The sequence below is a fragment of the Hoplias malabaricus genome, chromosome 7 (assembly GCF_029633855.1).
Source record: "Hoplias malabaricus isolate fHopMal1 chromosome 7, fHopMal1.hap1, whole genome shotgun sequence".
NCBI lineage: Eukaryota > Metazoa > Chordata > Actinopteri > Characiformes > Erythrinidae > Hoplias > Hoplias malabaricus.
In genome coordinates this window covers 46,749,298-46,765,803 of record NC_089806.1, presented here as the reverse complement: position 1 = coordinate 46,765,803, position 16,506 = coordinate 46,749,298, and the positions used below count along the sequence as shown (strand labels likewise).

The 16,506-nt window shown below is 43.6% G+C and overlaps 1 protein-coding gene across 2 annotated transcripts in view; it reads right to left on the bottom strand.

Annotated features, from left to right (window-relative positions):
• Positions 1-1,264: 1,264 nt before the first annotated feature.
• The window catches only part of LOC136702167 (5-hydroxytryptamine receptor 1E), an 18,985-nt gene continuing 3,743 nt past the window's right edge, over positions 1,265-16,506 (bottom strand). For both annotated transcript variants that reach the window (XM_066677103.1, XM_066677102.1), the window contains exon 2: positions 1,265-3,499. In XM_066677103.1, the coding sequence (XP_066533200.1) occupies positions 2,367-3,458 (1,092 nt within the window). In that variant the 5' untranslated portion in view covers positions 3,459-3,499 and the 3' untranslated portion in view covers positions 1,265-2,366. The remainder of the gene's footprint in view (positions 3,500-16,506) is intronic.

Here is a 16,506-nt window from a genome sequence, read left to right as displayed (position 1 = left end):
CGCCACGGTTTAGTCCCTACTCGACTCGCTCTGAACCACGAGAGAACAGCCACTAAACAAGAACCCGCTTCCAGAACCAGAACCAGGACCTGATTCACCTGGTGGAGGAGGGGAACAGACGAGTGGAGTCCTGTAGGGACCCTGCAGTGGAAAAGCAGCGTTCGAGAGGTGTTCAGGCGTTCTGCCCGTTTCAGCTCTATGTTTAACACATGGATTTGTTGGATATGTTCCTGTTCTGGAAACATTTGCTAAATGTATTCCATAAATAAACAGACATTGGTGTGTGTGTGTAATTAAAAACCCCATATTTTAATTGTACTTTTTTTTAAGGAAAATACACCAACTTACATATAGTTACTAAGCATTTGACACCACAGCCACAATAAAATCTGTATTTGTGTCCTGCTTGTTTTAAACCCAGACAGAAACAGAACAGCGCCACCCTGAGTTTGAGCTGAGTAACACACCCCAGCTCAAAACACACACACACACACACCTGACATAGTGACCACAGAGATTTAATCACAGCCGCTTTCATGGTGGAGTATGGAAGTCTACCTTCAAGCTGCAGTACGTCACAATATTAACTTAGTATCTGAAAATACTGATGAACCTTGTTAGTGGGTGTGTAACAGACAGGGTTTCATACCTCACAGACGTAAAGAGCCAATCCTGTCGACCCAGGGTCTGGGAGGGAGTGCAGGATGAGAGACTCGTTGTATGTTCACAGACCCATGTGTATTGAACAAAGGCATATGAAGGTGTAGAATTAGAGCAGACATTAAGGCATTAGGGGACTTTTAATTTGAAAGTAAGCTCTACATCTGTAATTCTGAAGAGGGGTCTTAGGGGTTAATCCAGGAGGAAAAAGGGAGTTTAAATTCTTCAAATAATTAGATTCTAATATTGAACAATATGAGTTATTACATTTATATAGAAAAGTAATACTTTTATAATAACATTTGCTTCACTTTAAGTCTCTGATGTAATAATTGGAAAATGGGAGAAATAGGTGTTTTATAGTGGAAATATAAACCAATATTTCAAGAAATTAGTTCATTATTTCAAGATACAATGTCAATATTTGTACACACTACTCTCAGAAACATCCTAAAGAATGTTGCTTATAGAAAATGTATGGATGTACGCATTTATTCATTTTTAAACTGTAGCTGTGTTGAGAAAACATCAGCATATTCAGTCGGAGGTGCACAGATTCAAGTCAGTCATTTCACCTGCATTTATTGAAAGCTATGTTCTGGTGAAACATAAACAGAGCTGCACCCTTTGCTTCGGTTTGTTCCTTTAGCTCGGCTCCTGAGCTACGAGGCTAATGTAGCTAACGTCAGGGAGGATTGTTTACACCAGTTAGCATGACGCTAACTCCCTCAAACTGTTCAGTCATCTCTAACAGACGGGTTATGTGCTTTAGGACCCTGTGTCTGAGAAACTTGACTGGGAACAGTTTAATTTTCAACATATTCATGATTTACAAACGTGTGTATTCCATTTGACCGTTTTGATGGCAGTCTCCAGGCAAACAGCGTTTATATTACTTGTGCTGTGATGAGGCTTGTTTGGTAGATTTGAACAGTTTGTCAGATGTCTCAACCTCTTAGCAGCGGAAATTCATTTGTGGATTTTGAAAGATTATATCATTTTCTTGTGATTTTCTTTATAATCTACTAGTCCAGTTGGAGCTAATATGCAGAAAAGTGCCATTAAAATCTATACTTAGTATATAACATAATTTAATTTGATTTCAATGGATCGAGTAGCTCTTTAACACCTACCCAGCTGGTTTAACTAATGTTAGCAATATTAATGTAAGAGTGAACCCTGTTAAACTCACCTCAACATGCCTTCTACAATCATTTAACCCACCTTTAGCAAGTCACTGTTGCAGACAATTCAGAGATCTGTCATTATATTTTTCCCTGTTAACTAGAGGTTACACTTTAGGGTAAAGCACAAAAAAGACCAACCAGAATGCTGTCTTTATCACTCTTTAACTGTGTGTGTGTTGGTGTGTGTGTGTGTGTGTGTGTGTGTGTGTGTGCTTGTTCCCGGAAACTATTGATTTCCAGGAAATTGTGTATAATTTGTGGGTACCAGGGAACTCTTATTAAAATGCATGAGACTCTTGCACCAGAAGAGTTGTGATGTCTGTCTTATAGCCCATATATTACTATTAGCATAAGCCTAATCAGCCAGAAGCTATTAATCATCGGCTACTCGTTAGCTACATTAGCCAGTTTGTAGTACCAGTGCTAAAGCTAAAGGAGCAAATGTGAGACACCAAGGTACAGAGTGGGATTGTGCAGGTTTTTCCGGACTGTCCCGCTCTCCCGGCCAGTTCTGTGCGTCTATGTGTGGCACTTGATTCGGAGCAGCCTCCTGAAGGCCTGTTTGAAGTCCTCGTTGAAGCTGGTGTAGAGCAGAGGGTTGATGAGAGAGTTGACGTAGCCGAGCCAGGTGAGGAAGTCCGACACCTTTCTGGACGGCTGCATGGCCTTGAGCCCAACCAGCAGCTCTTTGATGAAGAAGGGCAGCCAGCAGGCGATGAAGGCTCCAAGGATGAGCCCAAGGATGCGTGCCGCCTTGCGTTCGCGTGAGCTGTATATTTGACTCCGCTCGTCAAAGTCCGGCGTGGCAGGGTCGGACAGGGGCGGGTCGGACAGGTCGGATAGGCAGAGGGAACGGGGGACGCGGCAGTGGGTGGGCTGCGAGCTCTGAGAGTCCGAGCTCCGGCTGCTCAGGTGTCGGGACGAACCACGTTTCTGGTACAACGTCCGTGCGGCGCCATAAATCCGCGAGTACAGCACAAGGATCAGCGCCATGGGGATGTAGAAGGCGCCAAAGGTGGAGTACACGCTGTAGCCCACCTGATCGTGCTCTATGTGGCACTCACTGCTTCTGCGGCTGCGCCAGAAAAGCGGTGGCACAGAGATGAAGATCGAAATGATCCAGACGCTAAAAACCATGATGATGGCCCGGCGACCTGTCCTCTTGCGCGCGTACTCCACGGCCTTGGTGATGGCCCAGTAGCGGTCCAGCGCGATCACGCACAGGTGCAGGATGGAGCACGTGCAGCAGGTCACATCCACGCTCAGCCACACCTCACACGCCACCGCTCCCAGGCTCCACGTCTCCATGGTGATATACAGCACGCTCGGAGGCATCACCAACAGCGCCACCAGCAGGTCAGTCACCGCCAGCGAGCAGATCAAGTAGTTTGCCGGCAGCTGCAGCTTCCTTGTGGTGAAGATAGCTGCGATCACGGCTCCGTTCACCACCGCCGTCAACAGCGTCAGCACACCCAGCGTTATCACCACCGCCACACGCTCCGTTACCAAGGAGACACCCATCTCCGCCCCCGGCAACGACGTGGTGTTGGTGATGTTTAGCGAGGGAGGAAGAGGAGGGGTTCCAGAGGTTTGCCCTAGGTATCTCTCCATTTTCGTCCTAGTCCCGGCGTCAGAACCGATTATACACAGCTCTGAGAGAGACAACACGGGGAAATATTAGAACAGCTCTGAGAAACAATTTATCACTAAAGAAATCTGCTTTTATTCACAAATTAAAATTTATAATGAAAATGAAGACTAAAACAGGTTTAATTCAACACACACACACACACACACTTTATCTGTTCTCATTGAAGATACTGAAGAAATGCATAAAATGTGTTTATGTAGGTTTTATATACGTTAAATGTGTTGTACTTTTATAATGTGTTATGTATGTGTGTGTATAATTTACACCAAACTCTCACACACACACACACACAGTCGCAAACAAATACAGACACCTGCTAAGTGCTCGAAATGTGTGACTCATTTGTGTGTGTGTGTGTGAATGTATGTGTGTGTGTGTGTGAATGTGTGTGAGTGTGTGAATGTGTGTGAGTGTGTGTGTGTGTGGATGAATAAAGCCATGACGGAATGAATGAAGCACTATTTCACTGAATGGAGGGAGGTGTAGTTTGAAGTAATATCCACAAGGTGGTAGCAGAGAAAGGCATGTTGGAAAGAGGGTGTATGTGTGTGTGTGTGTGTGTGTGTGTGTGTGTGAGTGAGTGAGTGAGTGGGAGGATAAAGCTACTTCAAATGAAGAATGATAAGATGCCACTTGTCTCCAGGACACACCGTAAATAAAGGATAGCTGTGTTAGGAAAATAGAAAGGGGAGAAAGAGAGAGAGAGAGAGAGAGAGAGAGAGAGAGAGAGAGAGAGAGAGACAAAGAGAGGGAGACAGAGGGAGAGGGAATAGAATGAAGGGTGAGTAGAGAAGTAGAGAGTGTTAGAAAGAGAAAGAAGAGAATGAGAGAGAGAGGATGGAGGGATGCTGAAAATATTAAAAAAAAGCCAGAACGGCGTTAACTCTTTCAGCGGTGTGTGTTCTGACCCAGTTCTGAAAGAGTTAACGCCGCTCTGATAGAACCGCGTCAGAACACACAGGTCAGTGCGGCTCGTTGGGGGTGAGGGGTGTCCAGTTTGAAATCACTGAACGCCTGCAGCTCTAAAACGGTCCAGGTTTATTATGGAGCCACGTCCCGGAGAGGACGGACTGACCCCGGCCCAGAGGAAGAGGAAGAGGAGGAGGATGAAAAGATGGAGGCGGTTATTTCTGGGGAATAATTGTAGTAATCAGCTTCTGTAATGAAGCCATGAAACGCTGGAGAAAAGCGAGGGTTTTGTTCTTTTCTGTGAGAGTTTATACTGTGGGAGAGCGAGAGTGATCACGACTCTTAGTGAATTAAAACCGCATTAAAACTTCACTGAATAAAAAAAAAACACCTTAAAACTTCACTGAATAAAAAACACCTTAAAAACTTCACTGAAGGAAAAACTACTTTAAAATTTCACTGAATTAAAAAACACCTTAAAATTTAACTGAATAAAAAACACCTTAAGGCTTCACTGATTAAAATCTACCTTATAACTTCACTGAATTAAAAACACCTTAAAACTTCACTGAATAAAAAAACACCTTAAAATTTAACTGAATAAAAAACACCTTAAGGCTTCACTGATTAAAATCTACCTTATAACTTCACTGAATTAAAAACACCTTAAAACTTCACTGAATAAAAAAACACCTTAAAATTTAACTGAATAAAAAACACCTTAAGGCTTCACTGATTAAAATCTACCTTATAACTTCACTGAATTAAAAACACCTTAAAACTTCACTGAATAAAAAAACACCTTAAAATTTAACTGAATAAAAAACACCTTAAGGCTTCACTGATTAAAATCTACCTTATAACTTCACTGAATTAAAAACACCTTAAAACTTCACTGAATAAAAAAACACCTTAAAATTTAACTGAATAAAAAACACCTTAAGGCTTCACTGATTAAAATCTACCTTATAACTTCACTGAATTAAAAACACCTTAAAACTTCACTGAATAAAAAAACACCTTAAAATTTCACTGAATAAAAAAACACCTTAAAATTTAACTGAATAAAAAAACACCTTAAGGCTTCACTGATTAAAATCTACCTTAAAACTTCACTGAATAAACACTACCTTAAAACTTCATTGAATAAAAAAACCATTAAAACTTCACTGAATAAAATACACCTTAAAATTTCAGTGAATAAAAAAATCACAATAAGTCTTCACAGAATTATAAAAAAACCTTAAAACTTCACAGATTAAAAAAACACCTTAAAACATCACTGAAGAAAAACGACCTTAAAATTTTACTGAATAAAAAAAACAAACACCTTAAAACTTCACTGAATAAAATCTACCTTAAAACTTCACTGAATAAAAAAAACACCTCAAAACTTCACTGAATAAAAAAAACAAACACCTTAAAATTTCACTGAATAAAAAAACTACATTAAAACTTCACTGAATAAAAACTACCTTAAATCCTTACAAAATAAAAACTGGCTTAAAATCTCACAGAATACACCACCATCAGACTACACTGAATTTATTCCACCTTAAAACTTCACATATTAAAAACCATCTTTAAGCTTAATTTAATAAATGCCACCTTAAAAACACTGAATTAAAAACACCTTAATACATCACTGAATATCAACCTTAAAACTACGGTGAACAAAATCACTTTAAAACATAAGTGAATAAAATCTGCCTTAAAAGGCAGCTGGTACAGCCTGATCCACCTTAAATGAGGCAGTAGTTACATTCTGGGGCCTCATTTCCATCTGAAGTCGTGCTGCTGGTACATTCTCCTGTGTCTGTTCCACATTAAATCAGGTAGCACTTACTCTCTTTTACAGGTAAAATACTGCCTAGTGTTGCTTTAAATAAAAACGTCTGAGAAAGCCCCATTCTCTGAGACACAGTGTCTGTAGATGAATCTGTTTATTTCTGTCTTACATAAGCATTTGTAAACCTTCACTGGTTCACACACAGTAACTGGACAGAGCAGGGATTAGTGATCAGAACTATTTCAGACCTCATCTCAAGTGTGTTTACCCCAAAAGAGGAGGACATCACCCCCCAAAAAATTCCTCGTTTGTCCACACCGTGCTCCTCGCTTAGAGCTTATCCTCCAATGAGAAACCGGTTCGGCTCCCTGTCGTGAACCTAATTTGGAACCATTCAGTATGAATGTTTCCACCAACATAAATTGGTTCTTGAACCAGAATTTTTTTTTTATCTGGTACCAAAAAACTGGGTTCTTCAGCTGGAACCGTGAGGGTGTGTGGAGATAAAGAAGCTCCAGAAAGAGCTGAGAGTCTGAAATAAAGTGTGATGGTGCAGTGGAGCTGGAGAGTCATTTACAGAGTGTTATAGCGTCCTCCATGGGGTTCTGGGTAAAATCCAGAAAACCAGACGCGTCTGTGGAGGTTCTCCTTCTGAAACCAGGAAATGGGCATTATTCGTATCTGATTTCTGATTCGGAAACTCATTGTTCTCTACTGTTCTCCACTGTTCTTTCTGTTCTCCACTGTTTTCTCTGTTCTCCACTGTTTTCTCTGTTCTCCACTGTTCTCTCTGTTCTCCACTGTTCTCCACTGTTCTCCACTGTTCTCTCTGTTCTCCACTGTTCTCCACTGTTCTCTCTGTTCTCCACTGTTCTCCACTGTTCTCCACTGTTCTCCACTGTTCTCTCTGTTCTCCACTGTTCTCTCTGTTCTCTCTGTTCTCTCTGTTCTCCACTGTTCTCTCTGTTCCCCACTGTTCTCCACTGTTCTCTCTGTTCTCCACTGTTTTCTCTGTTCTCTCTGTTCTCCACTGTTTTCTCTGTTCTCCACTGTTCTCTCTGTTCTCCACTGTTTTCTCTGTTCTCCACTGTTCTCTCTGTTCTCCACTGTTCTCCACTGTTCTCTCTGTTCTCCAATGTTCTCTCTGTTCTCCACTGTTCTCTCTGTTCTCTCTGTTCTCCACTGTTCTCTCTGTTCTCCACTGTTCTCCACTGTTCTCCACTGTTCTCCACTGTTCTCTCTGTTCTCCACTGTTCTCTCTGTTCTCTCTGTTCTCTCTGTTCTCTCTGTTCTCCACTGTTTTCTCTGTTCTCCACTGTTCTCTCTGTTCCCCACTGTTCTCCACTGTTTTCTCTGTTCTCCACTGTTTTCTCTGTTCTCCACTGTTCTCTCTGTTCTCCACTGTTTTCTCTGTTCTCCACTGTTCTCTCTGTTCTCCACTGTTCTCCACTGTTCTCTCTGTTCTCCAATGTTCTCTCTGTTCTCCACTGTTCTCTCTGTTCTCCACTGTTTTCTCTGTTCTCCACTGTTCTCTCTGTTCTCCACTGTTTTCTCTGTTCTCCACTGTTCTCTCTGTTCTCCACTGTTCTCTCTGTTCTCCACTGTTTTCTCTGTTCTCCACCGTTCTCTACTGTTCTCCACTGTTCTCTGTTCTCTCTGTTCTCCACTGTTTTCTGTTTTCCACTGTTCTCTCTGTTCTCCACTGTTTTCTCTGTTCTCCACTGTTCTCTACTGTTCTCCACTGTTTTCTGTTCTCTCTGTTCTCCACTGTTTTCTGTTCTCTCTGTTCTCCACTGTTTTCTCTGTTCTCCACCGTTCTCTACTGTTCTCCACTGTTCTCTGTTCTCTCTGTTCTCCACTGTTTTCTGTTTTCCACTGTTCTCTCTGTTCTCCACTGTTTTCTCTGTTCTCCACTGTTCTCTACTGTTCTCCACTGTTTTCTGTTCTCTCTGTTCTCCACTGTTTTCTGTTCTCTCTGTTCTCCACTGTTTTCTCTGTTCTCCACTGTTCTCTCTGTTCTCCACTGTTCTCTCTGTTCTCCACTGTTTTCTCTTTTCCACTGTTCTCTCTGTTCTCCACTGTTCTCACTGTTCTCCAATGTTCTCTCTGTTCTCCACTGTTCTCTCTGTTCTCCACTGTTTTCTCTGTTCTCACTGTTCTCCACTGTTCTCTCTGTTCTCCACTGTTTTCTCTGTTCTCCACTGTTCTCTCTGTTCTCCACTGTTCTCTCTGTTCTCCACTGTTTTCTGTTTTCCACTGTTCTCTCTGTTCTCCACTGTTTTCTGTTTTCCACTGTTCTCTACTGTTCTCACTGTTCTCTCTGTTCTCCAATGTTCTCTCTGTTCTCCACTGTTCTCTCTGTTCTCCACTGTTCTCTGTTTTCCACTGTTCTCTCTGTTCTCCACTGTTTTCTCTGTTCTCCACTGTTTTCTCTGTTCTCACTGTTCTCTCTGTTCTCCAATGTTCTCTCTGTTCTCCACTGTTCTCTCTGTTCTCCACTGTTCTCTGTTTTCCACTGTTCTCTCTGTTCTCCACTGTTTTCTCTGTTCTCACTGTTCTCTCTGTTCTCCACTGTTCTCTCTGTTTTCCACTGTTCTCTCTGTTCTCCACTGTTCTCTCTGTTCTCCACTGTTTTCTCTGTTCTCCACTGTTTTCTCTGTTCTCCACTGTTCTCTCTGTTCTCCACTGTTTTCTCTGTTCTCCACTGTTCTCTCTGTTCTCCACTGTTTTCTCTGTTCTCCACTGTTCTCTCTGTTCTCTACTGTTCTCTCTGTTCTCTCTGTTCTCCACTGTTCTCTCTGTTCTCCACTGTTCTCACCATTCTGTTCTCTACTGTTCTCACTGTTCACTACTGTTCTCACTGTTTTCTCTGTTCTCCACTGTTCTCTACTTTTCTCACTGTTCTCTACATTCTGTTCTCTACTGTTCTCTACTGTTCTCTGCTGTTCCCTACTGTTCTCACTGTTCTCTGCTGTTCTCCGCTGTTCTCTCTGTTCTCCACTGTTCTCTCCATTCTGTTCTCCACTGTTCTGTGCTGTTCTCTCCATTCTGTTCTCTACTGTTCTCCACTGTTCTCTCTGTTCTCCACTGTTCTCTCTGTTCTGTTCTCTACTGTTCTCTGCTGTTCTCTCCATTCTGTTCTCTACTGTTCTCCACTGTTCTCTCCATTCTGTTCTCTACTGTTCTGGACCCACAGAGTGAAACACTGGGACTGTAACAGACAGAACTCAGTATCATTTCCACATGTGTCTGATATCTCACTGTGATCTGACCGCGCTGTAAACAGTGGATTAACCATGACTTTGTCCTCACTCTGTCCCTTTATCTCTGGCTCTGGAGCTGAATTCAGACACAGCCCCACAGCGCCCCCCGCGGGTGACCTACCCCTGGTTCATGAAAACTGGTGGAAAAGTGGGGAGGCCGGTTCACTGGAGAGAACCAGGGTTCTAACGACCAGGAACCAGGAGCTCTTTCAGCAGAAAAGCACTCAGAGTGAAAACAGTAGAAGACGTGAGCTACAACGTCAAATAACTCTTTTAAACCATTTAAATACGTGTTCCTTCTGAAATCTGCGTGAGACAAAAGCAAATCCATTAAACAAGTGAGGTGATTAACTGGGAGCTGAAAAACTGGACAGTCCATCCCCGGACATCAGGACAACACCGGCTTACCTCGAAAGAGGAACTTAAAAACCACTGAGATAAGTTTTCTGGGAATCTGCCCACACACACACACACACACACGCACACACACACACACACACACGAACACGCACACGCACACGCACACGCACACACACACACACACGCACACACACACATGAACACGCACACACACACACACACACACACACGCACACACACACACACGCACACACACACGCACTTTACACAAGCTCTCTAAAATTTTTGGGCATATTAAGCCAGACATTTACAAAATGTTTCTGTTTGTTTTAACACTTTCCACCTTAAATAAGACAGTAACTACCACACAGGCTAAAGCTTGCTGGTGTGTGTGTGTGTGTGTGTGTGTGTGTGTGTGTGTGAGCGTGTGTTTGTTTCAGGCTTCCAGGTTTAGCATGTTAGCATGGAGTGACTACAGTGCAAAAGTTTAGACTCATGAGAATATGAGTGACTGAGTGAGTGAGTGACTGACTGAGCGAGTGACTGAGTGAGTGAGTGACGGAGTGAGTGCTTGAGTGAGCGAGTGACTGAGTGAGCGAGTGCTTGAGTGTGCGAGTGACTGAGTGAGCAAATGAGTGCCTGAGTGAGCAAGTGACTGAGTGAGTACTTGAGTGAGCGAGTGTTTGAGTGAGTGCCTGAGTGAGCGAGTGACTGAGTGAGTGAGTGCTTGAGCGAGTGCCTGAGTGAGCGAGTGACTGAGTGAGTGAGTGCTTGAGCGAGTGCCTGAGTGAGCGAGTGACTGAGTGAGTGAGTGAGTGCCTGAGTGAGTGACTGAGTAAGCGAGTGACTGAGTGAGCAAGTACTTGAGTGAGCGAGTGCTTGAGTGAGTGAGTGCCTGAGTGAGTGAGTGAGTGAGTGAGTGAGAGAGTGACTGAGTGAGCGAGTGCTTGAGTGTGCGAGTGACTGAGTGAGCAAATGAGTGCCTGAGTGAGTGCTTGAGTGACTGAGTGAGCGAGTGCTTGAGTGAATGAATGCTTGAGTGACTGAGTGAGTGCCTGAGTGAGCAAGTGACTGCTTGAGTGAGTGCCTGAGTGAGTGAGTGACTGAGTGAGCGAGTGCTTGAGTGAGTGAGTGACTGAGTGAGCGAGTGACTGAGTGAGCGAGTGCTTGAGTGAGTGATTGACTGAGTGAGTGAGTGCCTGAGTGAGCGTGTGACTGAGTGAGCGAGTACTTGAGTGAGTGAGTGACTGAGTGAGCGAGTGACTGAGTGAGCGAGTGACTGAGTGAGCGAGTGATTGAGTGAGTGAGTGACTGAGTGAGTGCTTGAGTGACTGAGTGAGTGAGTGACAACTCTCTGATGTCAGAGTAATATACACCCAATGTTTCAACTCTTTACAGAATAAAAGCCCTCCTGTCCACTTTGTAGCTTTACAGTTACAGACTGTAGGCCACTTGTTGCTCTGCATACTTTACCCCCCTTTCCCCCTGTTCCTCAGCGCTCAGGACCCCCACAGAGCAGGTGTGATGTGGTGGTGGATCATTCTCAGCGCTGCAGTGACACTGACGTGGTGGTGGTGTGTTAGTGTGTGTTGTGCTGGTGTAGAGTGGATCAGACACAGCAGTGCTGCTGGAGTTTTTAAACCCCTCAGTGTCTGGACCGAGAACAGTCCACCGACCAAAAACATCCAGCCGACAGCGTCCTGTGTCACTGATGAAGGACTAGAGGACGAGCGACACACACTGTGCAGCGACAGATGAGCTACTGTCTCTGACTCTACATCTACAAGGTGGACCAACGAGGGAGCAGTGTCTTACAGCGTGGACAGAGAGTGGACACAGGGTTTTGCTGAAGTATGAGTTTAATAACCATGAGCTGTCTCTCTCTGTTTTTTCAGACCCTCTTCCTCTGCTCAGGTCTTTATCTTCAGTCCAGAGAGGTTTGGTTTAATGCTGAAGGGAAACGCAATAACATTTTATCTGTGAAGATAATCGGCGCCGCTGAGCTCTGAGCGGATCTGATAGTGTCCCTGTCCTTTCCCTCGTCCTCCCTGTCCCCCATCTCATATACACACACTGTCTGGACAAAGAGGGGACAAAAACACACACCTTTACTCAGACGTTTCATTAGAAACACTCCACTAGAATCTTTCACTGAGTTAAATATTACGCCTCATCCCTGCTCTGAGTTTAAAGGTGCAGTATGTCATTTTACCCCCTCACTGCTCTGAGTTTAAAGGTGCAGTAAGTCATTTTACCCCCTCACTGCTCTGAGTTTAAAGGTGCAGGATGTCATTTTACCCTCTCCCTGCTCTGAGTTTAAAGGTGCAGTAAGTCATTTTACCCTCTCGCTGCTCTGAGTTTAAAGGTGCAGTAAGTCATTTTACCCCCTCACTGCTCTGAGTTTAAAGGTGCAGGATGTCATTTTACCCTCTCGCTGCTCTGAGTTTAAAGGTGCAGTAAGTCATTTTACCTCATCGCTGCTCTGAGTTTAAAGGTGCAGTAAGTCATTTTACCCCCTCACTGCTCTGAGTTTAAAGGTGCAGGAAGTCATTTTACCCCCTCGCTGCTCTGAGTTTAAAGGTGCAGTAAGTCATTTTACCTCATCACTGCTCTGAGTTTAAAGGTGCAGTAAGTCATTTTACCCCCTCGCTACTCTGAGTTTAAAGGTGCAGTAAGTCATTTTACCTCATCGCTGCTCTGAGTTTAAAGGTGGAGTAAGTCATTTTACCCTCTCGCTGCTCTGAGTTTAAAGGTGCAGTAAGTCATTTTACCCCCTCGCTTCTCTGAGTTTAAAGGTGCAGTAAGTCATTTTACCTCATCGCTGCTCTGAGTTTAAAGGTGCAGTAAGTCATTTTACCCTCTCGCTGCTTTGAGTTTAAAGGTGCAGTATGTCATTTTACCCTCTCGCTGCTCTGAGTTTAAAGGTGCAGTATGTCATTTTACCCCCTTGCTGCTCTGAGTTTAAAGGTGCAGTATGTCATATTACCTCATCACTGCTCTGAGTTTAAAGGTGCAATATGTCATTTTACCCTCTCGCTGCTCTGAGTTTAAAAGTGCAGGAAGTCATTTTACCCTCTCGCTGCTCTGAGTTTAAAGGTGCAATATGTCATTTTACCTCATCACTGCTCTGAGTTTAAAGGTGCAGTATGTCATTTTACCCCCTCACTGCTCTGAGTTTAAAGGTGCAGGAAGTCATTTTACCCTCTCGCTGCTCTGAGTTTAAAGGTGCAGTAAGTCATTTTACCCTCTCGCTGCTCTGAGTTTAAAGGTGCAGTAAGTCATTTTACCCCCTCGCTGCTCTGAGTTTAAAGGTGCAGGAAGTCATTTTACCCTCTCGCTGCTCTGAGTTTAAAGGTGCAGTAAGTCATTTTACCTCATCGCTGCTCTGAGTTTAAAGGTGGAGTAAGTCATTTTACCCTCTCGCTGCTCTGAGTTTAAAGGTGCAGGAAGTCATTTTACCCCCTCACTGCTCTGAGTTTAAAGGTGCAGTATGTCATTTTACCTCATCACTGCTCTGAGTTTAAAGGTGGAGTAAGTCATTTTACCCTCTCGCTGCTCTGAGTTTAAAGGTGCAGTAAGTCATTTTACCCCCTCGCTGCTCTGAGTTTAAAGGTGCAGTATGTCATTTTACCTCATCGCTGCTCTGAGTTTAAAGGTGCAGTATGTCATTTTACCCCCTCGCTGCTCTGAGTTTAAAGGTGCAGTAAGTCATTTTACCCCCTCGCTACTCTGAGTTTAAAGGTGCAGTAAGTCATTTTACCTCATCGCTGCTCTGAGTTTAAAGGTGCAGTAAGTCATTTTACCCTCTCGCTGCTCTGAGTTTAAAGGTGCAGTATGTCATTTTACCCCCTCACTGCTCTGAGTTTAAAGGTGCAGTATGTCATTTTACCTCATCACTGCTCTGAGTTTAAAGATGCAGTATGTCATTTTACCCCCTCACTGCTCTGAGTTTAAAGGTGCAGGAAGTCATTTTACCCCCTCGCTGCTCTGAGTTTAAAAGTGCAGGAAGTCATTTTACCCTCTCGCTGCTCTGAGTTTAAAGGTGCAATATGTCATTTTACCTCATCACTGCTCTGAGTTTAAAGGTGCAGGAAGTCATTTTACCCTCTCGCTGCTCTGAGTTTAAAGGTGCAATATGTCATTTTACCTCATCACTGCTCTGAGTTTAAAGGTGCAGTATGTCATTTGACCCCCTCACTGCTCTGAGTTTAAAGGTGCAGGAAGTCATTTTACCCTCTCGCTGCTCTGAGTTTAAAAGTGCAGTAAGTCATTTTACCCTCTCGCTGCTCTGAGTTTAAAGGTGCAGTATGTCATTTTACCTCATCACTGCTCTGAGTTTAAAGGTGCAGGAAGTCATTTTACCCTCTCGCTGCTCTGAGTTTAAAGGTGCAATATGTCATTTTACCTCATCACTGCTCTGAGTTTAAAGGTGCAGGAAGTCATTTTACCCTCTCGCTGCTCTGAGTTTAAAGGTGCAGGAAGTCATTTTACCCTCTCGCTGCTCTGAGTTTAAAGGTGCAATTAAAGGTGAGTTTAAAGGTGAGTTTAAAGGTGCAATATGTCATTTTACCTCATCACTGCTCTGAGTTTAAAGGTGCAGGAAGTCATTTTACCCTCTCGCTGCTCTGAGTTTAAAGGTGCAGTAAGTCATTTTACCTCATCGCTGCTCTGAGTTTAAAGGTGGAGTAAGTCATTTTACCCTCTCGCTGCTCTGAGTTTAAAGGTGCAGTAAGTCATTTTACCCCCTCGCTTCTCTGAGTTTAAAGGTGCAGTAAGTCATTTTACCTCATCGCTGCTCTGAGTTTAAAGGTGCAGTAAGTCATTTTACCCTCTCGCTGCTTTGAGTTTAAAGGTGCAGTATGTCATTTTACCCTCTCGCTGCTCTGAGTTTAAAGGTGCAGTATGTCATTTTACCCCCTCGCTGCTCTGAGTTTAAAGGTGCAGTATGTCATATTACCTCATCACTGCTCTGAGTTTAAAGGTGCAATATGTCATTTTACCCTCTCGCTGCTCTGAGTTTAAAAGTGCAGGAAGTCATTTTACCCTCTCGCTGCTCTGAGTTTAAAGGTGCAATATGTCATTTTACCTCATCACTGCTCTGAGTTTAAAGGTGCAGTATGTCATTTTACCCCCTCACTGCTCTGAGTTTAAAGGTGCAGGAAGTCATTTTACCCTCTCGCTGCTCTGAGTTTAAAGGTGCAGTAAGTCATTTTACCCTCTCGCTGCTCTGAGTTTAAAGGTGCAGTAAGTCATTTTACCCCCTCGCTGCTCTGAGTTTAAAGGTGCAGGAAGTCATTTTACCCTCTCGCTGCTCTGAGTTTAAAGGTGCAGTAAGTCATTTTACCTCATCGCTGCTCTGAGTTTAAAGGTGGAGTAAGTCATTTTACCCTCTCGCTGCTCTGAGTTTAAAGGTGCAGGAAGTCATTTTACCCCCTCACTGCTCTGAGTTTAAAGGTGCAGTATGTCATTTTACCTCATCACTGCTCTGAGTTTAAAGGTGGAGTAAGTCATTTTACCCTCTCGCTGCTCTGAGTTTAAAGGTGCAGTAAGTCATTTTACCCCCTCGCTGCTCTGAGTTTAAAGGTGCAGTATGTCATTTTACCTCATCGCTGCTCTGAGTTTAAAGGTGCAGTATGTCATTTTACCCCCTCGCTGCTCTGAGTTTAAAGGTGCAGTAAGTCATTTTACCCCCTCGCTACTCTGAGTTTAAAGGTGCAGTAAGTCATTTTACCTCATCGCTGCTCTGAGTTTAAAGGTGCAGTAAGTCATTTTACCCTCTCGCTGCTCTGAGTTTAAAGGTGCAGTATGTCATTTTACCCCCTCACTGCTCTGAGTTTAAAGGTGCAGTATGTCATTTTACCTCATCACTGCTCTGAGTTTAAAGATGCAGTATGTCATTTTACCCCCTCACTGCTCTGAGTTTAAAGGTGCAGGAAGTCATTTTACCCCCTCGCTGCTCTGAGTTTAAAAGTGCAGGAAGTCATTTTACCCTCTCGCTGCTCTGAGTTTAAAGGTGCAATATGTCATTTTACCTCATCACTGCTCTGAGTTTAAAGGTGCAGTATGTCATTTGACCCCCTCACTGCTCTGAGTTTAAAGGTGCAGGAAGTCATTTTACCCTCTCGCTGCTCTGAGTTTAAAAGTGCAGTAAGTCATTTTACCCTCTCGCTGCTCTGAGTTTAAAGGTGCAGTATGTCATTTTACCTCATCACTGCTCTGAGTTTAAAGGTGCAGGAAGTCATTTTACCCTCTCGCTGCTCTGAGTTTAAAGGTGCAATATGTCATTTTACCTCATCACTGCTCTGAGTTTAAAGGTGCAGGAAGTCATTTTACCCTCTCGCTGCTCTGAGTTTAAAGGTGCAGGAAGTCATTTTACCCTCTCGCTGCTCTGAGTTTAAAGGTGCAATTAAAGGTGAGTTTAAAGGTGAGTTTAAAGGTGCAATATGTCATTTTACCTCATCACTGCTCTGAGTTTAAAGGTGCAGGAAGTCATTTTACCCTCTCGCTGCTCTGAGTTTAAAGGTGCAGGAAGTCATTTTACCCCCTCGCTGCTCTGAGTTTAAAGGTGCTGGAAGTCATTTTACCCCCTCGCTGCTCTGAGTTTAAAGGTGCAGGAAGTCATTTTACCCCCTCGCTGCTCTGAGTTTAAAGGTGCAGGAAGTCATTTTACCCGCTCGCTGCTCTGAG